Source organism: Elephantulus edwardii, unplaced genomic scaffold (assembly GCF_000299155.1).
Source record: "Elephantulus edwardii isolate Elephantulus edwardi_28Jun2011 unplaced genomic scaffold, EleEdw1.0 scaffold00200, whole genome shotgun sequence".
In the NCBI taxonomy this organism is placed as follows: domain Eukaryota; kingdom Metazoa; phylum Chordata; class Mammalia; order Macroscelidea; family Macroscelididae; genus Elephantulus; species Elephantulus edwardii.
In genome coordinates, this window is record NW_006399950.1 from 5,266,396 (window position 1) to 5,293,677 (window position 27,282).

Sequence of the window (27,282 nt, forward strand, 5' to 3'; positions counted from 1 at the left end):
TTGAGTTTTTAAAAAATTATGATTTTTTTTAAGTATAGAAAAGGAGAAGCAAATATGACTTACACATGAATTAGGTAGTTTATTTTTAAATATTGGGCAAAATGTTTCCTTCCTATCTCTCTCTCTTTTTTTTTTTTATATGTTTTTCGTTCTCTAGCTCTAGATACATAAGCATGAAATTTCTAGGTCTTATGATAATTCTTTTTTTAAAATTAATTTTAATGAAAGTTTACAGAAACTTAGGTTTTCCAGTCATTCATTGTCTATCTCTTTATTTTTCTGTTCAGAGCTAGGATGTCCACTCTTCACATGGCCCAGATGATTCAGATATTGTATTCAATGATGCCTGTCTGAGGATAACGAGCTGTCTGGCCAGTAGACTAGCATTGCCTGCTGTATTGAAAAAAAGATTGTCTCTGAGCAGGTAGCCAGTAGTCACTGGGCATAAGGAGACACATCCAGGCTTTTGAGTTCTGTCAGTTCACTTGCTAAGTAGATCCACCAGGAGAAAAAGAAACAATTACTGAAACATTACATGTGTGGAACTGATTCCTTCCGCTGCTTCCGAACGCCTTGTTTAATCTGTACTCATCTTTACGTTCAGTGACGAGGTGTACCTTGTCTCCTTTCACTGACTCAGAAAAGTCTGCACAAGTAGACTACACATGAAAGTAGGGGGACCACGAGGAAAGTTGCTCCTGTTTGGCTGATGTGCTTGGTCCTCTAAGCAAATCACAGTGATTCTTCTCTGAAATGTTTTTCTTTCACAGTTCCTGGTCCTTTCAAACAGGCTGTGCCATTTGAGTCTCGTAATATCCCGTGATAGAGACAAGGAATAGTATCTCCATGTCTCTAAGGCACCATTTGATGGCCATTGAAGTAAAAAGAACTTGTTAGAAGCCATCAACACAGATCATCTGACTCCAAATAACTTTAATATGAAATAGAATCTTCCCAAATGGCAAGGAGAACTGTCATGTCACCTCACCAGTTAGTGTAGCTGTCAACTCCACAGCACCAGCTACGTCAGTCAGCATGCAGTCAGTATTCGATACACATTTGCTGAAATAATCAATGTATAGTTGAATGAACCCACCAGAGGTCTACTGATTACTAAATGCATTTCAGTTATCTCCGAATCTCTAATGTCAGATGGAAGTAAAAAGAAAGGAAGTCGATTTTACTTTTTGTTGTTTTACTCAAACAGAGAACGTGGATAATGAATGTGTGGTACGTTCTCTTCTAGGGTTGGGTCGGGCCTCTAACGGCGAACTCCACAGTCCTTTCTACTCCCTCTGTGAGGCTGACGTGAGTGGCCAATGAGCTCTGTAGTCCCGGAATCCATCGAGTTCAGCCATGCTAGCTTTTGTGACAGTTAGCACCAGTTGTTCTCCTAGGTCTAGACACTTCGGCATCTAAGCAAACAGCTAAAACCTATATAAAGTGATAGAAGCACATTGCCAACCTGTCAAGTCATCTTGCTTTTTTGGTTTGTTAATGATTTTTTAATGTAACATACATATTTTTTACAGCATATTTTTTCCATTTAATTTTTCCCCATTCATAAGAATAAAATCCCTTTGCAAATCCAAGTCAATGTTTTGCGTTCAATTCCATGAAGTAATCTCTACGGAGACAGTCTCTCTGTGAAGATGCCATGTACGACTGTTAAGATTATTTTCACATTGATCTCACCACATTACAAATTCCCAATGTACAAATCATGGAACAGTGATCTCGAAGAGGAGAAAGGAGCGTAGAGGTCATTACTGAAGATCATGGAGTCAGGTCTGCCTTTTAACGTGTAGTGCAGGCCTCTCTCTCGTAGATCATGGATTCACCCACAGCAGTGATTTTTTTTTGTTTGTCTCTAATTCGGGTGCTTCTTCAAGACCATTGGCAGCTCCCAAAAGAATGAGATGTCAGGTGACCATGTATCCATGCCAAGAAATGAGGCAGCCATGCATTCTAGAGTGCCATCTTCCTATTGTTAATTTCAGGAAATAAAACAAAAATCCAATCTTTCTACTCTTACAGGCTATCATAAATATAGCCACTAGAAACGAATTTTGTTGTTGTTGTATACTGTCAAGTCAGAACTGGCCCATAGCTGACACTCCAGCCGGTTTTCAGAGGTAGCTAATTACAAGGGAGGAGATTTCCCATCTTTCGCCAGTAAAGCAGCTGATGGATTCAAACCACAAACCTTTTGGTTTCTAGTACAAAACCTCACCACTAGGCCACCAGAGCTCTGCTATAAATATAGTCACTGGTAAAGAATGAGACTAACTAGAATAGTTAAGACTCCAATTTAGATACAGAGTTCCATAAGAAATACATTAGCCATATGAAGAAAGGGTGCTACATTTGAATGCCCAGGACATCAAATTTGGTCAAATCATGTGCTAACAGCCTTCAGAAAACACAGATTTGGGTCTTGTTCCATTATCTGTGTAGAGGAAAAGATAGAGAGGTGGAGACTGGAGGCTTAGCGTCTTATCTTCACTTACTACCTAGGTAATAGATATTGTCTCAATTCACATAGGAGTAGAGGAAATTGTCAAACTATGTGTCATTCTACCACTTTTCCCAAGTAATAGACTGTGATTACTTTCAACAGGTTTCTTTACATTTCTCTCAACCATCTCTAGTTATGTTTTATTGGCAAAAAGAGTTAGTGACAACGAAATTTCCAAGTAGATAGAACCATATAGAAGTTTTATAATAGACACTAAAAGTGTACATTTCCTTTCATAGGTATTTCCAAGGTCAAGAAAGAACAAAAGACTATTCCTACTTGGAATCACTGCATAACTCATTTTTTATCTATAAGTGACTCTTTATATCTTCTACATACCAATATTGGGTCATGCTTTAACAGAAATATAGCAGAGTAGGAACTATATTTATTTTTCTGTAAAACCATGTGAATCAGAATCAGCTTGGTATGGATTTTTTACAAAAGAAACCTGGCAAGAGGTTTATAAAGGATTAATGGAAATCATAAATACATAGAACAATGGGAAAAGTTTGTTTATATTGTTGTTGTTCTGTGTCTTCGAGTTGGAACTGACCCCTCCAGCGAGTTTTCAGAGGCAGTAAATCATACTGGAAGAGACTACTCAATGATAAAAGGTGGGTATTAACATTAAGTTTAGAGAATCAAGTGTGTATGAATGGTTCAATGAAATAGGCATTTTCTGCAAACTTCCATCAAATCACAATTAAAACTAAGGAAACTGTAAACTAGGGCATATTCATCTATACTCAAGTTTTAGATTCAATGCTACTTGGAAAATTAACTAACTTATCTCTAATAATGTACCTAGACATATGTTAAAACTTGTATTTCATTAATCACATCTAGAAATTAATTAACCAGCCAACTACTATGTGAAACAGTCTGTGCCTCTTCTTAGAATATTTCTTTTACATTCAAAACCTAATGCCTACTCCAGGTTTCTCTCCACTCCAACTCCAACTCTCTCTCCCTCTCTTAGTCTCTCTCTCACACATGAATAAAATTATTCATACATTCCAAATGTCAGAAGAAATATTTGAAGATGTCACCTACTGCTCAAAATTCTCCTTGCTAAGGTCTTTCAAGGGGAGTAGCTATTTGCTACCTGAATTCAGTCACTTGGTGTGAACTTGGGATCCATCCTGGTGACATTAATTTGAGAATCATTTTTCTTTTCCCGTTTTGTTAAAAAATGTTCGATGGAATTTGAGTTGAGATTGCACAATATCTATAGATGTATTTAGGCATTATTGGTATTTTTCACAATACTGAGTTTTCCAATCCATAAAGTTTGGGAAAAAAAGAAAGCTCTGGTTTTAGGCAGCTGTGCTGTTGACACAAATGTCACACCTCTCTGGCATGTGATGCCACCTGTATCTCCACTGAAAAACAATAGGAAATCTCTTCCTGTGTGATTTATAACTTCACAGGCTCAGTGCAGGTCTGCTGTGAGGTGGTTCCAATTTGACCTCAGTAAGAGGGAATCAGATTCATCCTGGAGAGGGTTAAACCAGGCTGGTCCTTGGAGGCAAGGATTCTGGGGCTTCGTCTGACATACTTTGGACATGTTGTAAGGAGGGACAGGTCCTTGGAGAAGGACATCATGCTTGGGAGGGTGGAGGGATGGCACAAGAGGGGAAGAACCTCTATGAGGTGGATTGATTCAGTGACTGGGGAAATCGGGACGGGTGTGTCAGTGGCAGTGTGATTGGCACAGGATAGAGCAGCTGTTGAACATATGGTCGCTATGAGTCGCAAGTGACTCGACGGCACATAACAACAACAACAACAACAATGAGGGAATCCATAAAAATAGACTATTTTTCCTATTTTGAAAGTCAACTCCAGTTTCTTACATCAGTCTTTTATAGTTCCCATTCCTTATGTCTTTTACAACCCTGTTTAACTTTCTTCTGAGGTGTTTTATCCTTTTGATGACTACTGTAGATAGTATTCCTTTCTTGGTTTAATTTTTGAATTCTTGTTAGGGTAAAGCAACTCAAGTGACTTTTGCGTGTTATTCCTTTACTTTGCCACTTTGTTGGTTCTTTCTAATGGTGTTAGGGATACCAGAAAGGTTTTCAAGTGTATCTTCAATTTCTTTCTTTTGTTCTGATCTGCTTTCGTTTTCCACCTTTGTGTTACTTTAGAGAAGCAATGTGTTTCTAGAAATGTGTCTATTTCTTCTGCTGTTCTTTGGTCCCACTGCTTCTGTTACCACACATAGAGACTCTGTAAAAGGGAACAAAGCCTTGCCCAATCCTGCAGCGTCTTTCCAGTCTCTGCTGAGCTTAATTCCCTCGTTGCAGCCATGACATCAATGGATTCCACTGAGAGTCTTCCTTTCCTTCTCTGATCCTCTATTTTTCCAGCCATGATGCTTTCTCCCCAGGCCCGATTGCTCCTGACTACACGTGCAAAGGGTGTGGGATGTTTCTAAAGAGCATTGTTGCTGCCCTTCTTCCAAAACAGATTTGGGTGGGGTTTCTGTTTGTCTGTGGTACCGTCAATATTCTTTGGTTATTTTAGGATATCTTTGGATGTTCGATATTTTCAGGGAGCTCTGGTTACCTAGTGGCAAGGAACTATGGCAGGACCTCCACCCTTGCTATTAAACTACCTCTGAAAAACCCTGATAGGTTGTCTATGCATTGGTTCAACCCGAAGTGTGTGAACTGCTTCTAAAAAGCATTCTAGCTGCACTTCTAGGATTAGATTTAGGGTTTGGGCTGTCCATGGGTGTATTCCATATTTTTTTGCTGACATCACAGTTTCAAGTCATTGATTCTTCTTCTGTCCTTATTCATTGTGGAACTTTCACAGACAAATGACACAATTGAAGACCAGTGGCAGCTGCATAGTCAGGTTACATTCTTGTTCTTTATCACTTTAAATAAGCAGTTGGTAACAGGTTTGTTCCACGTTTTACATGATGCGGTTTCTGAGTGCTGCTTGCTTGATACAAGGAGAATGGAGGCACTGGCATCTCCATTTCTTCTAGTGTTGAAAATTTGTTGGAAAATGGTTTTTCGTAGTATTTCGTTATGATTCTCTTTACCACAGTTGTACAGTGTTCAAATTTTTCTCTATTTTTTTCTGTCTGCATACTCTCTTATTTTTCCTTTGGTGTTTTGGTGATTTGTCAATTTTAATGACTATTTCAAAGGAATGATTTCCAGTCTTGTTTGTTCTACTGTTTTTCTCTGCCCTGTTCTCTTTTAGTTCTTTTCTTCTAGCAGCCTGGGTCTTCTGTTTACTTCTTTCTGTTTGTTCAGGTTGGTGAGTCAAGTTCTTTCTTTCAGACTTGCCTGCTTTGTTGAATGTTTGCATTTGTTACTCTGCATTTCCGTCTGTAGACTGCTTTCTCCCTGTCCCAACAGCATGTTTTCATTCTTGTTTAATGGCAAGTGTCTTGATTTCACTCTTAGTTTCTTCTCTTTTCCATTGGGGTTTGTTTCTTCTTTTAGTAATGTGTTAGTTTTCATGTATTTAGTTTCTTTTCCTGGTTCTTCATGTTGATTTCTGGTTTCATGCTCTTATTGTCGGAAAATAAACTTTCCATAATTTCAGTCTCTTAAGATTTATCTAGATATAAAAATGGGCACGCTCTGGTGGCTTAGTGGCAAGAAGCTGCACGAAATCCCAGAGGTGTGGGGTTCGAATCCACCAGATGCTCTGTTGGAGAAGGAGGGACAATCTCCTCCTATACAAGTCAGATCTGATTTGACAATAAACACACACACAAATACTAATAATAATAATTTAAAAAGTTAAAGATTTATCTAGTTTTACTTCTGGCCTAACACATGATCCATTCTGAAGAATGTTGTATAAGAATGTCAGAGAAGAATACACACTCATCTGTTGTCAAGCAGTGTCCTGTCTTGGTAAGTGGTATGTTCTCCACACATGTCCGTGTTTGACAATGTTGCTTAGGACTTTTGTATCCTCTTCATTTCCTTTCTAGTTCTTACTTCTGTCATTGATAATGACATTTTACAATCTCTGTATGTTATTGAAAATCTGCTACTTCTCTCTGTAATTCTGCTAGAGGCTTCCTTTTCTTTCTCTTGTTTTCGAAGAAATTTTATAGAGCTGGCAGTGGATTTTAAATGTAATCTTCAGTGAGGGCCCTCTGTTTCATACTGAGTTTTGGCTTCAGTCTCCTTGTCACACAGTAATATAACCACCCCTGCACTGAGGGTGTAGGTCACAGGACTGGCACTGCTCATCCAATCACTGGGCATCTCTGGGGGTCTGAACACACCAGTTGCTCCATGAAAGAAGCAGTCGGCTTCCCTGCGATTTACAGCCTTGGAAACCCAGGGGCGAGTCAGCCGTGAGTTGGTGCTAATTTGGCAGCGTTGCCCAACGTTGACCCTCTTTTAAGGAGTCCTGGTGATGTGGTACATGTCCTATCTGGTTCATGTCCACCAGCTGCCCTATTGGGGAGAATGATGGACAGTGTCCTCTGAGAAAGATTCACTGCCTCAGAAAGTGGTTTCCCAATCGGCTTTGTTCTGCCCCTGCCAGCCAGGGTTCCCTTTGTTTCCCCAGCTCTGTTTCCTGTTCTGGGAGCTCAGGCCTTTCCCTCTGCTTTGCTCGGTCTCTGGAGGTTTGCTGTCAGTGGGTCACTATGGTGTTTGTCTTTAAGGTACCGTATTGACTGGAACAAAAGTGTTTCAGAAAGTAGATCCCACTATGCCCTTCAAAATGTCTTTTCTTGTCTCTTTCCACATTCTCTCCTCTTTCCCCCTTCCCATTTCCTGTGTTTGGCCTTACGAAGGCATCCATCCTGACCCTTTTGAGTTAAACTTGGTAGTCTCTTTATTAAAGAAGCAGAGCTAATCAATTTGTTCAGACCGTCAGTTTTGATACCCTTTATGTTGTTCTATGGGATCTCTTGAGTTTTCTTATTCAAAGCAGTGCATTCAAGTCTTGATTAGATTTTAGGACTGAAAGAGGAAGCCTTTTAAAAGAAGCGACGTCCATGTCTGTTGGGAGGACTAGTGGGAATCTCCTGGATGCACTCCACCGAGGGAGGGGCTTCACCTGGGCCTCAGCGACAGGCTTCTTTTCACCTTCCTTTTCCACCTTCCTTTCAGTCTACCTCTGAAGCATCTGTCCTGAGAAAGAGCCTTTCTTTAAAGCTGGTAATGCCTTATATACTCATTCCTTTGACACATTCATTCATACCATAGATATTTGTGAACCTCTGGTTCTCTGCCAAGACATAAGGCATAAAAAGACAGATAGGACAGAATCCCCATTAGGGGGATTTTTAGTCCAGGAATGGAGAGGTAGTGTGGCCAGGGAGGGGACAGTAAAAGAAAGAGTCTCTCGGAAGAGGCTTTCTGTTCTATATCTCATCTTGCTTGTGAAGTCCAGGGATTAAGGCACCAGATACACTATTATAACACTTTACACCACCAGCACACATTCTTGTTTGTTGTTGTTGTTATTATTTTTCCTCTCCCTTCCTTGGCTACAGGTGTCCTTTTAAAATTAGAAATGACAAAACAATCTTTCTGCATCCAAGCCTGCAGACGACATATTTCCTGTGGTTGGAGAATTCAGTGCCAACATCCAGATTTCTAGAATTTCCTGTAGTATTGAGAGATCAGTAAAAAGAGGAGCCTATCTTCCCAAACATATCTATAAAAATAATCAACCAACAAAAACCATTTGGGTGTGATCTGAGCTGTGACTCTCTCTTTAGACATGATACACAAGATACAGTCCTTCATAGGACGTTCTGCCGAGCCTGGTGGATCGTCCTTTCCCATCTGTTTTCATGCTCTTTCATTCATTTGTGCTCATTCCTCTCCATCACCTTTTTGGTCCAGGATGCATGTGATAGCTGCATGGTGTACATTGAACTAAAGGAACATCTTGCAAATGGTTATCACAATGGCTTGTTCATAGGAAAACCTCAGTGTGCATCTGATCTCGGAGTAAAGCATGACTTATTAAAATACAGCTGTGGGGTTTTTCTACTAGCTTTTTTTTACAAAATTAGAATACAAATTTAAAAAAAATAAAAAGACAAAACAAATTTGAACAAATTCTTTCCATTTCCCCCACCCCCTCACCCATCAAATTATACAACCAAATGATTAATCCTTCCTCCCCCTGCACAGCCCATCCCTCTGTTTCCAGCCTCTCCCACCCCTCCTGGATCCTTATACTCATTCCACAATAATGGTTTTATACAGTATTTATCCTTGTGGGACTGAGTTAGTTCACCCAATATAATGCTCTCCAGTCCCTCCCAAGCTGGGTAATAATTTACAAAGTTATTGCTCCTGCGTGCTGCATAGCATACAGCTGTGTTTTATCATATTATTAAATTGATCCTATCATCTCTTATGTAAGGTCCAACAAAACAATGGAATAAAATAGTTGAGAAAAACCTCTATTTTATTTTGCCTAAACTGTACCAGAAAAGTGCACAAGTGCAAATCTAGGATTTCTCCATCAAATTCATCACGGGAGGAAACCTCTCTTCTTTCTCGACAGGAACCTCTCTACATTTTTTCTCATGTGGTGAACTCATTTTGTCATGGGGTGAACACCTGTGTGACTATTTAAAAGCCACCCTACCAGGTGTGTGCATGTGAGTGTCTCTCCTCATTGTGTAATGTTCCTCTGACTGATTTCTCAGCAGGCCAGGTTGGGAAAAGCCTTCATACTGAATTTAGAAAAGGTGGTAAAGGATTTTATAAATATATCTGTTACGAGTGTGTGCACTGATAATATTGCAGCCAAATTGCACATGCAATTCTTTGCCTTGAAAATCCTTTTGTTTTTATTGTTATTTGAAAACATTTTTACAGCTATGAATGTGCATTTCAAGTTTTCTTCTTCTGAGGCGGAAGATTTTAGAAACCGCTAAGCTCTGAAATATATTATCTTAGGCAATATTTCAAAAAGATTTTAATAATGTAAAGATCGAGTTACCTTTTACTCTGCTTCAGGGTCTCAGTGCCTCTTTTCCAGGTAATCAATGCCCTGGGAGAGGCATTAGGCTTGCATTCGATGGTGATATCCCCACCAACTTGAACAACTGACTTTTTTTTAATTGGGTTTTTGGAGAAATTGGGAGCAGAAGCTAAAAGAAAAATTGAAAACAAAAGTGTCAGATTCTTTATGTAATTACTTAATAACTCTAGAAGTCATCTAGTTTTGTATCCAGAATTAGTTTTCAAGCTGTATCAGTCCAAGAGTTCTGGAACCAGTTGCCAACTTAAAATTGTAGAGCATTTTGGTTCCATTTGTAAGATGAAAATGAAAATGGACATTACTCAGCAAATTAGTATAGAGATTAAATGAGATAGTATTGTGAAATATTAGCATCACATTCAGCACAAAGTGTGCACTTATGACGTGTCAGTGTGTTTTTATGCTGTTGCTGACAGCGGTCACTATAATATTTTTTAAAGTAAATTTGACTCATTAGATCATTTTTCCAAGCAAATTGGAAAAAAGTCTCAGCTTTAATGACTCTTAGAAATATGGAAATGAAGATAATCTAAAAAATAAAACAAAACAAAAAAAACAAAACAAGAGAAATTCATCATTCAATTCTAGATGATGTTGTTGTCATCAAGTTGACTTCAACTCACAGATTTCGTCTGTATTTGGGTAAACCTTCATTGTCATCAAATTTCATTTTGTTTTGTTCTGTTTTTTTCTAACATAATAATGCCTTAAGTTCAAAGTCATTATGATTTTGTCTGGTAGATACCTTTGATTGACTATCTCAAAATATTTCTAAATAATTTATCTCTTTTAACTTTCTACATAAGAAGTTAATTTCTCAGCATTCCTTGAAATATGAGTGATCATGAGTTCTTACCAATGTTAAAGAAAAGATGTTTTCTGTGGGAATGCAGTTATTTTAGGGGTTTGCTTATGATATGGTCAGTTCTTTTCTCTCTGTTTCTCCTTACCTCAGACATCTAGTTACCCTGAAGCTAAGTGTATAGTCTGAGAAAAAGTTCAGAGAGTAACATAGTTAAGCAAAAGTGTCATAGCCTTTACTTTTGAAGAGCATGTTAAAAGGAAGAATAAATCCTTATTTTCACATCATTGTAAATTGATCTTTTTCTTTTCTGATGTGGTTTAGTTTAATGCCTAAAGTCATTCCTATTGTCTTTTTATTTATGTTCAAAACTTTCTGCTCACATCAACTCTTGATAGCCTCTTATAATACGGAAGCACTCAATGATAGCGTCTTCCTCTAATGGATTATCAAACCAGAATAAGAAGAATATGACTAAGAATTTAAAGTTGTTGTTGTTGTTAGGTGCCACCAAGTCAAGTACAGCTCAAAGTGACCCCATGACCAACAGACCTGAATCCCATCCTGTGCCATCCTCACAATCTCAGACACACCCAGACTCATTGCTGCAATCTCTGTGTCAATGAGCTGGTTGATGGCCTTCTTCTTCTTCACCATCCCCCCCTTTCTAAGCATGTTGTCCTTCTCAAAGAAATAGCCTTTCTTAGAAATCCGCCTTGGAAATCAATCTTAAGAGATATGTTGTTGTTATGTGCCGTTGAGTCATTTGTGACTCATAGCGACCCTATGTACAACAGCCCTAAACCCTGCTCTATCCTGTGCCAATCGCACTGCCTCTGACACACCCATCCCAATTACCCCAGTCACTGAATCAATCCATCTCATCCCATAGAGGGTCTTCAAAGAAAGGATGATGACACTTTGTCTCGCTTACTTTGGTCACATTATAAGGAAAGAGTAATTTATTTAAAAACCAAAGCATCAGGTTTGGTTGTAGGTCAGAGAAAACAGTGAGGGCAGCAGTGAGATGAATTCACAAATAGCCCAATTGTGGACTCATACACACCAACAACCATGAAGCAACTGGTCCAAGCATCATTGTGTTTGGTTACATGTGAGGCTCCCATGAACCAGCGTCAACATGACAGCAACTAACACATTTTTAGAAAAGTAACTTAGACATTACTCATTATTTCAAAGGAGATAAATACCTAATTTTTAAAAAAAACAACCAAACAACACAAAACCCAAGCAAATCAGAGTGTATATAATCATAATCTGCTAAAATGCCATGTTGAGTTATATGATTATCAATCCATTACTTACCTAATACTCGCAATTCCGCGTTTGCATAAATGGTCTGATACTTGTTTTCAGCAGCACACTGGTAGATGCCAGAGTCTGACATGTTCAGCATTGTTATGATCAGGGTCCCATTTTCTATTTGAATTCTCTCCTATAAAAAGACATGCGAAATTGCTAGTATGGTAACCTAGAAGAAAAACTTAACCTTTTCAGTTTAGGCTGTATGGCAATACCTTCATTAGACTATTTTATTTAAACATAGTTTGTGTATATGCATGACACCTATGCATTTTGGTGCACAAGAATTGAAGCTTCTGAAGGAGAGCCTAATATAATATAGAACTGTAGAACTTATGCAGCTTTGGGGACTTAAATTAATGAGAATATATTTAGAGATCAGTGTCTTTACAGTGTTTGATTTCTTTGAAAATTGGGGTTCTCTTCATTGTATGCTCATTACTTATCTGTTATGTAACATATAAAAAAATTTCAAATATTCCATAAAACATACTTGACTGAATAATGTTCAACATAAATGTCATTAGCTTAGAATATTTTCTTCACTTTCCACTGTAAGATCTCAAAAGGACATGAAAATTGACGATTCGATGATTCTCTAATTGAGTAACCAGTTGGAAGAATGAATCCTTCCTGATTATAGCCTTTTAGAAATACTTTTCAACAGCCAAAATTTGTTATGCTGTCTCATGAGGGGCAGAAAAATACAGTACTGATACACATAACAAAAATCACTTCATAGGGAAAACAGAACTTAGTGCTCGATATTTCAAGCCACCTATTATTATCTTCTTACGTTAGTGAAAGTAGGAGAAAGATAACGGTATGCTAAGGCGACGGGCAGAATGAACAGCATTGTTTCAGCCTCCAAACAACAGGTGCTCTTTGTATCTCTGGTTGTGCCTACATGCTCAAAGCAAAATGGCTTTTACACAACCACCTTATTTAGGTGACAGAGAAAACCAATTTTGCTTTATTATTTTGGTTATTGTAGGAAAAAACCACTTCCTATTTGCTTCCTGCAGAGGGTCAAGGAGTACAGCCTTCAATATGGATTGAGGCTCAATGTCAAGAAGATGAAGATTTTCACCACGGGATCAATTGGCAGCATCAGGATGGATGGTGAAAAGATTGAGATTATTCACAACTTTAGTTTGCTTGGCTCCACAGTCAACACTCTTGGCACCAGTAGCCAGGAAATTAAAAGATGTATTGTGATGGGAAAGTCTGCTGTTAGGGACCTCTCCAAAGTTCTGAAGAGCAATGGTGTCTCTCTGGAGACTAAGGTGCGTCTGATACAGACCTGGTCTTTGCAATCACTTGTTATGCATCAGAGAATTGGACAATGACTAGGGAGGATGGAAGGAGAATTGATGCCTTTGAGCTGTGGTGCTGGAGAAGAATATTGAGAATACCATGGACTGCTAAAAAAACAAACAGATTTATCCTGCAGAGGGTTAAACCAGGCGGCTCCTTGGAGGCAAGGATTCTGAGGCTTTGTCTAACATACTTTGGACATGTTGTAAGGAGGGACAGGTCCTTGGAGAGGGACGTCATGCTTGGGAGGGTGGAGGGACAGTGCAGGAGGGGAAGGTCCTCTATGAGGTGGATTGATTCAGTAACTGGGGTAATTGGGATGGGAGTATCTGTCAGAGACAGTGCAATTGGCACAGGATAGAGCAGGTTTTAGGGCTGTTGTACATAGTGTCGTTATGAGTTGCAAGGACTCGATGGCACATAACAACAGCAACAACAACAACATTCAAATATGAGTAATTCCTTCAGTTCTCCACTTCCCTTTAGGTTTACAGACACTCAGGATTTCCTATAAGCATCTCACTGCTCTGAAGTCCAAATATGTAATGTTTAAGTATGTAATGATTGAGAGGTTGGATTTTGGAGCCCGGAAGACTAATGCTAACAGTTACTGGCTGTTGTGTGAGCTTTGGGAGGAGAATGAAACTTTCTACGGCTCTTTATCCACATAAAGGGATAAAAGTACTGTTTGTTGTAAGGTTGTGATTAGAGCAAGAGAAGGTCAATATGGGGGAAATATTTAATATAATCCGTGGTTTAGTAAATGTTCAGTAAATGTTTCCTGTTATGATACCATGAGTAATAGATGATAATCAGGTAGTCTTGGCTATTTGGATAATGTGATAATGACACTGATGGGGACATTTGGATATGGATCAACTTTCTAAAGTTATTTTACACCCTCACTTTTCTCATTTAAAAATATAGCATTATTAACAATAATTTAGTTAACTTCTTAAATACATAGATAAATCATCTCTATAGAGTACCCTAGATTTCGAGGCATCCACCAAACACAGCACAGACATTAGTTCATATTGCCTATAACAAAGTTCCCCTAGCCGACTCAGCGAATTTTCATATTAACTGAGGTTTACCTCTGCACTGAGGTGCTCCCCGTTCTTTAACCAGGTGTAGTAAGGGTTTGGTTTGCCACGTGCTTTGCATTCCCAGAATAAGTTGTCATATATGGACAAGTACTTATTTTGAATTTTTAGTTCCCATTCTGGAGGGGCTGTTTCAAAAGAAGCAAGAAAATCAGTTGGCATCATTCCTTAATCCAGCAGGCCTGGATGTCAGAAGGCTAAAACAGCTGACTGGGGCCAAATGCACTGCATACCTGTGATGTGAGGAAGGGGAAATGCAGAAACTTCAAGTTGAGACAAAAAAAAAATCTTGTTGCAAATTTTAGTGGGCCTTTGGCTCAAGTTAATGTTTACTGCAGTTATAACACCAGGGACATTGTGGAAGAGGTAAAAATGCAAATAAGGCCAGAGAATAGTCCAACACTACATATTAGTAAATAGTTTGAAAACAGATTCGAAATCCAAACCTTCTGTGAACAAAATACACTGATTATATTGGTCTAAACGAGTGATAAGTAAGTGTAATTTATATTGGACGTGATTCCAGCACAACAGCTTGAAACATAAAATAGGATTTTCATCAGCTTTTGATATAATAATAATAAATCAGTTAAATATTTTCCCTAGCTAAAACTCTCAACAGGGAATTATAATTTTATATTGTTTTATGTAGTATAATAACTATAATTTGAATATGAGTTTCCAAAACCCTTTTTTTTTTTTGGTAATCTGACAAATTTCTACACACTTGTGTAGTGAATCCAAGTAAAATATATAGCATAAACTAATGCCAAAATGATATTTCAGTGAAACATGGTATTATCCTTATTATCCTTTGTGGAAACTGGTGAGCTACGAATGAAATGTTTTAAAATTGCATTCTTCCATAAATACAGTTGGAAATTGTCAGGATATGCCCATTATTGCATCTCTATTTAGATCTTTCCCTTTTATAGAAGTAGAGGAGTATTCTTTTGGGATATTAGGATATTACAGGTTAGATTTTCTTAAATGTTTAATTGCACTTAATTCTCTGTACCGATCTTTGTAGCGTACATTTCAAGGGATGTTAAGTGCTCTGCTTATGACAATATAGTTGCGAAACCAAAAAGGCAAAATGAGAATCTTGAAAGCAGAGTTTAGGTCAAAGACCGTATTTAAGTGGCACTGAATACCCCATGGACGGCCAAAAGAACCAGCCGACTTGTCTGGGGAAAAGGTGCAGCCCGAGTACTCCTTGGAGGCAAAGAGGGCAAAGCTTAATTTTGATACTTAGGATATGTAGCTAGGTGAGGTTATTCCTTGGAAAGGACATTGTACTTGGAAAAGTAGAGAGTCAGGGAAGGAGGGGAAGAGCCCTAGAGAGATGGATTGACCCTGTGACATACAGCAGGGTTCAGGGAGGCTGTTCATAGGATCACTATGAGTCATACTCAACTTGAAGGCACCTAACAACAACATTCTGAAACGAACTGCTCGTGGCACAGTAGTTAAAACATTGAGTGTCAGTTGCAAAGCTGGCAGTTTGATCTCATCAGCTGTGTCATGGAGGAACACACGTCTATCTGCTTCTCTGAAGATTATAAGCATGGAACCAAACGGAGCAATTGTATGCTGTCCTGCAGGCCTGCCATGGACCAGCTCAGTGGCTAGGAGTTTGATCTCCTGGGTTCTTCTTGCTGTTAGTTTGTTGTTGTTTTTCTCTTTTGTATTCCAAAAGGAAGGTGTCAAGAAAAGGTAGTTATCAGAAAAAGAAAGAGAGGCATTGAAAAGGATGTTTTGTTGTCTTGGCCACCACTATGGGTCCCTGTGACTTCGGTTCTCAGTGACTCACCAAGGAGTCCTTATCAGCTGTCTATTCCGTTGAGGAAAACAGAAGTATTTATTCACTACTGATGACTCGAAGAGTTCAGAAGGTACCAGCTTGCCCCTCCAGGCTGTGTCTGCTTTGAGCTAGGACCCTTTCAACACCAGAGTCTAGCTCAGTGGTTCTGAGACATGTGTGCTGCAGTGTGGATGGATGTGCTCTGTGCACTTGAGCTAAGACTCCCTCAGAATGTGCCTGCAAAGCTAAGTGCCAACGCTATTGCAGTTCTTGGAGTATTAAAGCGATATCGAAATAATGTCAATTTATTTACAACATAAAACTCAAATTTCTCTATTCTTTGAGATATTTTTGTTTGTGCAGCCTCTGACGCCACTAAACAGAAGATCTTGATGAGAATGAGGACTAAATTATCTTTTGTGGGGATCAGCCCCAAAACACGCTCACCACAGCCTGGAAAGGCGAGTGGAGACTGGGCTTAGAAGGAACAGATGTGTTTATAAAATTGAATCATGTTCCTGGGTATTGTAAAGAAAATGTCCTTATGTATAGATTTAAGTGTTGGTTTAAGATAGATCATATTTGCTAGGTGGAACTTTCAAATTCTTTCATTTATTTAATGTACACCCAATCATGATGATTAGGATAGCAACCTTTGAAAGCATCAGCCATGTAGGAGATACACCATAGAATCGGAGGGAGAGACATGTGACTGCGGGGGCTGCGTGTTCCCCATTGATTGACTGGTGGAACTCACATAGGTTCTCTGCATATGTTCCGTCTTCTGTAGTAGTAGTAGCAGCAGTAATAATAATAATAAAAAAATTGTGTTCTCTTATACATCACAATTATTCAGAGTTGTCTCAATGACAACTAACAATATAATCAAGCAATTTTTTTCTGGGGACTATAAAAACTTAATATAGCTGAAAAACCAATGTGACTTGGTTTTGAATTATAATTTTAAAAAGCTACAAAATAGAGTTGTGAGAAGACATTCTCAAAATTTTTCATGTATTTTTTTATTTCTATCTTATCTGTGGCAATTATTTGTTTTGGGGAGGAGATAAATCAATGGATAATTTATATGACTAAGAAGCATAACACAACAATTATGTATTGAGCAGTTGCTCAGTCCTTCTAAACAAGGAAAAATTGAACCTGTTACATGGCTAATTAAGTTGTAGTGAAAAGTACTATGTACTGCTAATAAAATTCGCCTTTTATGTTGAAAAACTATGGCTTTCCAAAGTTCATATTTAAGATATGACAATTATTGTATGTGAGATCATAGTATAATTTTAAGGGAAAAAAATCTACTTTATGATTATTGAAGGAATTCAATTAAGTGAATGATTATAAAATCTTTTATGTAAGCCGGCAATGGCTGTATCCTTGTGGGGAAAGAATACCTGATTATTGTTTCAAACTTATTGATTAATCTCTGGTTATAGCTGTGCCAAAATTTTTATTATGGAACTATTTAAGGGATTTTTAAAAATTTGTTTCATGTTACTAAAACAATAGGGAAATAATAGCTAAAGAATCACAGCCTGTTTATAAAATACTAGTTTCCATTCTACACTAAAAATGGAAATTCTGAAGGAAATGGAAAACAAAATGGCCAAGCACAGTGTCACCCTGTAGAGCCACCCGCATCCCTCTGAGGCGACCACCGTGTCACATGTGCTTTCTTAATCTATACTGTGTCCTGTAATCATTTAACTATTGTTAATAAATATCTCACATACAAAGCTATCATATAGAAAAGTCTTCCTTCCCATGTATGAACAGTACTTGACAAAGTTTTCTATGGCAGAAATATTTAATTCAAAAAGGGAGTTTTTGATTGGGTTTAGTTTTTTTAAGGCAGCATTTTTTATTTATAATTCTAAGGGACATTGAAATGAAAATTGAGAGCCAAGTGTGCATTTCAACCTGTTTGAAAGAAGACAAAGACAATATTTAGGGAATAACTCTTTTCTTCCACTCCCTTACATTCTTTAAGTGTTCCAATAACTGAGACTAACATAGTTATAAAAAATGGTGGCCTTGAATACTGTATACACATGGTCAAAAACCCTGAGACCTTTAAAGAAATGCTCCAAATTACTATTCCAGTATTACCCTTTTCTATCATTTTTCTCTTCTATTTAGAAATTATCCTCATAATTAAGATTGCCATGGGCTGTACTGAATGTTTTATAGGAAATATATTGGATTCTACGCCACCGTGTGTTACACGCTTTTATTGCTTTTACATGACACTGCTGATCCTTTCAAAATAATTATTATAAACAAGCTTGCAAAGACTGTGCTGAAATAAAAACCACAGTTTAAGGCTAGTCATTCCTGCCTGCTACGCATTCCATTAAGTGTCCCGAGCTGGAATTGCACCTTTCTTATTTTTCTATGCCATTTTCCCCATGACATACTAATGACTTTCATTATTTGTTATAAGTATATTGTCAGATATTTCATGCGCTTTTCTGCAACTCAGCTCACCATAGAAGATGAGTTGGCCCTTGGCAAAGTTTCTCCCGCGGAGGTTGCCTGCGGTACAGCCGTAGGAGCCTTCGTCTTCCTGTTGAAAGTTCGGGATTTCAAGGATAGCTTTGGATTTGCTGAACTTGACTTTCCCTGGCAACAGACTTCCATCCAGCCTCCTCCAACTAATATCAGGGACTGGACTAAACAGTTACACCTCATTAGAACAGAGATGGCTTAGTCTTTATGACAGCACGATAATATTAGAGCATCCGAAAACAGAATTTTCAAGGAATAAAAATAAATCTATAATTATGTTATGACTAGTTTTCAGATTTTGCAGTCATTCACCACTCATCCATCCAGTCATTAATTTTGCACTTTACCAAGTGCTTTTCACATAGAAGTCATGATGCTAAATTGGAGATTAATCTTGTTGAATTAAATAGACACATTCCTTGCCCTCATGGAGCTTACAGACTAATTGAGAAATGTATAGAAACCCAATTTAAAAGTATCTGAGATAATAATTTGCAATAACTGAGCTAAAGGGAATGGGGTGAAGAAATAAAAATATTATCTAACTACTTTAAACAAGGCAGTCAGGAAGTTCTCTATGAGAACCCACTATGACACTTACCCAGCGTTTACATTGACTCTAAGTTATAAAGCAAAATTATAGACACTGGTGGAACTATTTTGATGTTACCATGTCATTGAACACATATGCCATAAGTGAGAAGGAATATCAAGAGGAATATAAATTGAAACTATAATGATATATGGGAGCCACAGTACCTTTTAAAATACAAAACAAACAAACTCCCATATTTTGTGTTATGTGAATGTAAACATCTAATAATAATAGGTGAATTTAGAAAGTCATGGTATAAACATCATGTCTGTAAGGAATTGAAGGGAATAAATAAAGTTATAACAGGAAACTATACATAAATTGATCACTTATAAACATAATCCCCTGTCTAACTCTCAGTATTTCTCCTTTCCTGTCATATTTTTTCATTTACAGATTGTCTGATATTCCAACTATTTCTGTTTTGAATGAATAACAATTATATTAGTAAATCTATCTGTAAAAGTAAACTGTAGAATTTGAAATTGATGCCAGAGTTCTTCCAGTCAATAAAAGCCATGTGAGAGAACTGACTAATCACATACAGGACAGTTACTGAGTAAGATTCTATAGAATGTGAACAGCCACTAGGGAAGAAAGTTCTGGTGCTACTGTAATTGCTGGTGCTACTATAATTGCTGTAGTTAATAAATTAGTTATTATTGAGTCCTAAAAACCCATAGCTGACCCCCAGCGGGTTTTGAGAGACAGTAAATCACATGAGAGATTACCCATCTTTTTTTTTCCTGTGGAGCAGCTGGTGGATTCAAACTTTGGGTTGGCAGAGCGACTCCTTCCCTAGAGCCCATCAGAGCTCCCTGATGATTCAGTAGGGACTTTAAATGAGGCAGCATGCTGAACTAAAGTTTGAGAAAGCTCAAGGGAAAAGACAATCACCCCAAATTGATGATTCTCTTGTACATAATAAAGATAAAATAGGGGGAAGCCATATCATTTGCTTATGCACTTTTTTTTTCCTGTAAACAGACTCCAAAATAATTTGTTGATGCATCTGTTTTCTCAGGCTTAGCGTATAATTGCAGTCATAACTTGAATTTTGTTAAACACAAAATACAATGTTTATTTTCACAAATTTTGTTTGTCCCATAATTTAATTTAATTCTGCCATGTCTCAGAAATGTAACTTGACATTGTAGCAAAATGACATCTTTGTGGCAAAAAGTTAATCATAGAAAACTAGTTTCCTTATACATTCACTTGATGTAATACTGATGATTAAAAAATAAATTACAAAACGAAATTCATTCACACAGTTCACAGATTCTGATAAATTTAGTTTTTGAATATATGCAATATATGAATGATTTTTATTTTCGTCTCTAGTTATTATGCATGCTTTTTTCTTAAAATGAGAATGTATTACTTCTGTACTGAAATTTTTTCTAAGAAAATTCATTTAAAAGGAGAATAAAAAGATGTTCTGATACTTGTTTTATTTCACCATTTTTTCTTTTTGAAAAAACTTTTCACTTTGTGATTTTAATGAAAGTTTACAGAAAAGTTAGATTTTCACTCATTAATTATTTCCCGTTTTCCTCCTTCCCCCACGTTTTCCCCCTCAGTTCACTTACATTTTAAATTTTTTAAACTATCCATTCATTTCTGTATAATTTTCTTCCTCCCCCACCCCCCACGCCCCAGTCCTCCTTGCTACCTCTTATTCTGGACTTTATCTTACATATAATGCCTAATCATATATTCCTTTTAAACGGTTCTTTCTCTCATCTGTTCCAATACAGTGTTTATTATCTATCAACTCTTATCCTTTTCTCCTCCCAATTCCCCATGTCTCTTCTCCTTCAAAACAGTGGTATTATGCAATATTTGTCCTTTTTTTTTGACTGAGACATTTCATTCAGCATTATGTCCTCCAGGGTCACCAAAATTGTGTGATACTTGGTGAGTTAATTATTTTCAGTGCTGCATAGTATTCCATTGTGTGAATATATCATAGGGGTTTTTTCTATCCATTTGTTTGTTGATGGACATTTGGGTTGCTTCCATCTCTTTGCTATTCTGAATGACACATCAATTAATATCGGTGTGCATACAACTGTTTGGATGGTGGTTATGGTTTCTTTAGGGAATATTCCCAGAAGTACAATTGCTGGATCAAATTATATTTCTGTTTCCAACTTTTTGAGAAAGTACCAAACTGCTTTCCATAGTGCTTGAACCATTTTATACTCCCACCAACAATGAATAAGAATTCCAGTCTCTCCACAACCTCGGCAGCATCTTTTATTTGCTGCTCTGCTGAATTTTGCTATTGTTGCTGGGATGAGATAGTATCTCATAGTTGCTTTGATTTGCATCTCTCTGATAGCTACGCATTTTGAACATTTCTTCATGCGTTTGTTTGTCATGGGAATGTTGTTTTTGGTGAAATGTCTCACCAGTCTTTTTCCAGAGATCATAGTTTGTGGTAAAAATTAGGCAATTGTTGTGTAATATTTCAGTTTAATTGTTAATGAAATAAACATTTAATAAACAGACAAATGTACTTATCTATATAAAAAGAACAATTAACATGTTTTCACATAATTAAAATGTTATAAGGATGGGAAAGATAATTGATTACCATTTTCCCCTGTAGAGATCAACTATCTTACCTTCCTTATACAATAATTTTAAATTTTAATTATATGAACATATGTTAATAGTTCTTTTTATATAGATAACTACTTATCTCAGTCAGTTGATTACATGTTTATTGCATTAGTAATTAAACTGAAATATCAACACAACAACTGCCTATATTGGAACACAAACTATTTACCTAGTATTGCATACATATATCAATTTCTTACTTAAAATTTAATTTTATTTTTAACATAACTACAGGTGGTATATCTCTGCTCTAAATCCACGTTTCTTTGTCTCTGAAGCTATGTGCTTAATAAAAAGGCATTACATGCATATCTCCTATTGTGTTTTATTGTTCTTTGCAGATAGCACGCTTTTTCAAATTAAAGGTTTCTGAGATCTCTATGTTGAACATGTATGTCTGCTGGTGTCGTTTTTCCAACAGTCTGTATCACAGAGATACATTTCGAATGATTTTGAAATACAAATATATATTGATCCTGACTATGTCCACTTCTCTAAAGAAAATGTACTTTGTAATAACCATGAAGACGTACAGAACATATGTCTTACCATAGATGAGTAAAAAGGGACTCTGTGTAGATCGGCTTTTCTAATCAATGTAATGTAACAGATCAAACTAATCCTCCGTTTTTCTTTCGATTTTTTTAAAATCAGTTTGCATACAATACCTCATATACACTGTGTTTCATTCAAGTACATTGTGTTTTATACATTCATATATACTATATTTTATGTCATTCATGACTACTATTATCACCCTTCTTGTCAAGCCTCTATTAAATCTTTCCTATCCTTCACCATCACCTCACCCTCTAACTTCTATTCTAGTGACTTCCCTCCTCCCCCTTCTTTTTCGACTAACATCTCAGTGTGGTTTTAAATCAGTGTTCATAAGATGGAACACATTGGTTAAAGTACTCAGCTAATGGAAAGGTTAGTGGTTTGAACCCAGCAGTCCCTCTTTAGGAGTTAAGAGGTAGCAGTCTGCTTTTGTAGAGAATGACAACATTGGGGAATGTGTTAGGGAATTCTCTTCTGCCCGTCAAGATCTCTTGTCACTTTCATTCGTCTCTAGAGCAATGAGCAGCCTTGAGTGGGAAGAAACAGCCATAAGAACAACAACATACAGTTTACTCCTGGTGGGGCGGCTGCTGACCTAGCATCGCCCTCACAGAGAGCAGGAAACCCCGGACATACCTCCTGTTCTCAGGGACATGTGTGCAGTTCTCCAGTGATCCTGCCCGTAAATGGACAACTCTAGCTGTGACCCCAGTTTTGCAGAATTTTGCTTGATGTCTTTGCCTCTGCTTGACACCCTTTCCGTCTACATTCCACTTCCCTGTCCCACTAGGGCACTTCCTTCAGACTCTTAACAAAAGTCATCACTTTCAAAAACTTATCTTTTTACTGGTGTGTTTTTTAAAGAGTCAGTGACTTAGAACCTTCAGTCAACTCTTAACACTTACAAATTTAGTCGTACTACCAAAATGTAAGTAACTCTTAGATACTTCTGAGTATATAAGCCATTAATTAGACCAAAAAGAAATATCCATCTGTGGGATTGAAAGTCCGAATAAATGGCATATACACCAATGAACGAGTAGAATTCTTGTGCAAATCGATGAACTGTGGAGCATATTTCAGGATGAGAACACAATTACAATGGAATGATTGTACAAACAGGAGACGCAAAAGCTAAGAGGCGGCCCGAGGTAGATGAGTTTGTGACTTAATGAAAGAACATTGCCATACAACTTTCCTGTTTTCTTCCTCAAATTGTACTTGGAGTGAGGAATCTTCTCCCATAAGCCATTAAGTTATAGCAAAGCGTATAGTACTCTGGGTACCAGATTTTAAGTGGAAATCTTTTGGTTTTAAAGAAGGAAAGAAGAACTGAGATTTGGGTTGCAATTCTTAGTTGGTCATGTAGCTCTATTTATCTGAATTTTTATCTTTCTTAGACAATAAAATTCTATCTTTAGTTATTTTTATCTGATTTGACTTGAATGTGGGTGATTAAATTCCTTATTCAGGATGCAGGATATTATTTGGGCCTTGCCTTTAGAAGCTTGACTACAATGGCCCCCACGATTGGCCAAGCTTAGAATCAAAGGAAAAACAGTAGTTTAAACTCCAGATCTGCTTTTGGAAGAGTTTTGGAAAAGAAGCTCTCTTTCCTTTAGGATTTGCAGAGATATTAGGATAGAATCTCTGCCTAGACAACAATTTACTTACATGTGGATAAACTGCACTCATTTTAACCCATTGCTGTAGAATCAGAATCAACCTATATCTGAGACTCCAGTGGGTTTTCAGAGGCTGTAAATTGCATGGGAGGAAATCGCCCATCTTTCTCCCGCGAGGTAGCTGGCAGATTCTCTCAGCACACCTTTGTATTGGCAGAGCAACTCCTTCCCCCTTAGCCACTAGAGAACCTTTGAAAACTAAAGCTAACAGAGAAGAAAGAAACTTGGAAGCCTTCACTGACCTAGATAAAGTTACACCTCAAATGAAAAGATACTGTCGTTAAATATTTCAGTTAGTGTATATTTTCTTTTATAACCTAAATAAATTGTAGACATTTTCCTTCTCCTTTTACCCAAAAGTGACTTAGCAAAGGAACCTGAATACTTGCATTAACATACATTTCTTTTTGCTGTGTGGTGATTGAAGGATATGGAAATATGGGTTTCTTTTGGATATAAGGTATGCTGTAGCTATTGTGGACTTCCCAAGGAAACTCAGACCATAAAAAAAAATACTGAGAAAGGTGGGATAAATAATGTATACTACATTGAAACAGATGAGGGAGAGAACTGTTTAAAAGGGATAGGTGATTAGGTATTATTGTCATGACAGGAGTCCAGAAGGAAGGCTGCATAGTGGAGTGCACCTAGGGGGGAGGGGTTGCATAACAATAAAAGAATTTTTCTTTTCCTTTTCGAAGAGAAGAGTGTACTGGGGGTAGGGGGTAGGCAGGGAGAAAAGTGCAACAATGAATGAATGGAAATCCAAAGTCTCTGTAAACTTTCATTAACATCAATTTAAAATAAAAAAAAAATACTCACTACAACTTCCCAAAATGTTAAAAACAAAATTAAGTCTTCTCACCTTGTGTTTTGTGATGCCATCATATGTTAACAAAATTTCTAATGGAGAAAACAACACACAGTTTTATAAGATTTCTCAGTTGCTAATTAAATGCTGTGAATTTTTTAGATTTGTTATGTCACTGCTCAGCACAAATGCCAAGGCCCTCTTGATTGTCACTGGTAAAGTCAGACACAGAGCCACAGAAAAGAAAAGCAAAACGCAGCTCACTTTAAAATGCATATGTATTTTAAACGAAAGTTTCTATTTTATCCTGGAATAGCTTATGAAGACACTAACTTAACTGATTTAGATTTCACACTTTCTCTCTTTTTTGAAGCCTTCTCAAACGGGTAGTGGGTGGGAAGAACTGAATCAATGAACAATGATATTATTCTTGTCGTGAGCTTCGGTTTCTTCCTGCATGTTAGCTTTTCCAAGTTATATCAATCTATGTAAATAATACTAACAACAATAATAAGGTTGTCACAATAGAAGAATAGAGCAGCTTCATAATAGAGTAGAAATTATCTCTAACAGTAACCAATTATGTTTACTTGATTCTTCCAAAGCTTCTAGATCAGGGTTTTTCTCATTTATTAATAGAGATTAATGTTGTTTTTCCTTTTCCTCAAATAGTATCCACTCACAGCTGATCCTTCAGTGGGTTTTCAGAAGCTCTTAACCACAAAGGAGATTGCCCATCTTTCTCCCATAGAGCAGCCAGTGGATTTGAACCACGTGCCTTTGGCTTGGCAGCACAACTTCTTACCAGTGGACCACCACAGCCCTGATTGAAATTAAAAATTGTAAATAATTCATGCATTATGAAGTTTAGATGAGATAAAACATGTTGAGTATTTAGCATACCGTCTAAAGATTATTTTCTTATTAGCAGTTAAAAGCAGTAATCCTCATTTGCATTTCTTTTCTACTATCAATTGAGTATTCTATATTTGCATTCAATACACATATTAAGATATGTTCATAAACTAAATTTTTCTTCATTGTGAATCGAATGGCTACATAGGAATGGGTACATGTGTTTAAAGAAATAAATATCCTTCCTCTCACTCCTGTGCTCTGATCATACTGTCCATGATCACAGTTCGTTTTTATTTCCTCATCATGAGGGTAGAAATCTTTCTGGTGAGGCACAGAGGCATTTCTACGATGGATATCTTCTTCTACAGTCGATGCTCTTCCAGGATCATTATGGTAGGAAGAAAGGACACTAGAAAGAATTCTTCAAAGAGAAGAAAATTCTGTATAAGAAATGTGAAGATTCATAACTAATTTTAATAACTGTTAATTGAGAGCTTACTATATACCAGGCATAGAGCCAGATGGTATGCATATATAATCTGAGTTAAATATTCAGTTGGCAGCTGTTAGCCATTCTAATTACCTTTTTGGAATGGCACTCACGTTAAACAGGCAATTTCTACTAAATTATTACCTGCCAATTCTCTCCACTTAGAGGTTTAGAATAGGCTAATTTATTGTGATCCCTCTTCGTATTCTTTGAGTTACCACCCATTCAATTAGGAGCAGTCATAGGCATTCTTCTTCTGTGGCTTCAACACTCCTCTCAGGACCTACCTAGTTCATCTCTGTTTAGCACAAGCAGTTAAAAACTCAACTATTGTTATGGGCCATGGAGTCGTCAATGATTCATAACTTTCCCCACAAAGTATTGGAATCTTTCCCTATTCTGCGCCGTTACCACAATCCCCAACATGCTCAAACCCGTTGTCATAGTCATTGTGTCAATACATCTTGTCAGAGGTCTTCCCAGTTTTCACTGAATGTTTTCTGCTATTTCTTCTAATTCTTTTTAAGAACTTTATTACTTTTTTCTTTTTGTTGATTTTAATAAAATTTTACAGAGACTTTGTATTCCCATTCATTCATTCGTTCATTGTTGCTGCATGCCCAACCTCTTCCCCTCACCTCAGTTTGCTCTTCTCTTTGAAAAGCAAAAGACAAATTCTTTTCACTGTTAGACAATCCCTCTGGCCAAGTCCACTCCACTATTTAAGTGCCTTCCAACCTGAGAGATTCATCTATATGCACTATATCCAGCAGTGTTTCTTTGTTATTAATAGGCTCTTCACAGTTCTGCTGGTTAGTCTGGAAGCACCACTGAATCCTGTCCACTGTGGGTAATCCTGCTGGTGTTTGAAATATCAGTGGCAAAGCTTCCAGCATCACAGCAACACAGAAATCACCACAGTACAGCAAACTGACAGGCAAGTGCTGCCCCATAAATGAAAATGATAAAACAAGCAAACATACAAATATCGTAAAACAAACATGCATGCCTTGGGAAATAAGAAACACTTTCTGGCCTGAAATATTGCATCTGCCAGCCCAGCAGAAGATTGGAGTTGGGCACACTGAACTACTACCTAGAAAGCTGGCTTCTCAAATCCAGTCGGGGGCACCCCAGAAGGCAGGTCTATTCATCTATGCCTGATATACCCCAACCAAGAACACACTGGATAGTAGCACTAGTCTACATGTGCTTGTGCTCTTGTCATGAATCCAAATCAACTCTGTGTG

General features: G+C 37.4%; 1 protein-coding gene across 1 annotated transcript in view; it reads right to left on the minus strand.

Moving 5' to 3' along the window:
* Positions 1 to 27,282, minus strand: part of CNTN6 (contactin 6) — a 192,880-nt gene that overhangs the window by 73,444 nt on the left and 92,154 nt on the right. The window contains 4 exon segments of the mRNA XM_006897087.1: positions 9,482 to 9,632; positions 11,652 to 11,781; positions 14,063 to 14,199; positions 18,381 to 18,565. Of these exon segments, the coding sequence (XP_006897149.1) occupies positions 9,482 to 9,632; positions 11,652 to 11,781; positions 14,063 to 14,199; positions 18,381 to 18,565 (603 nt within the window).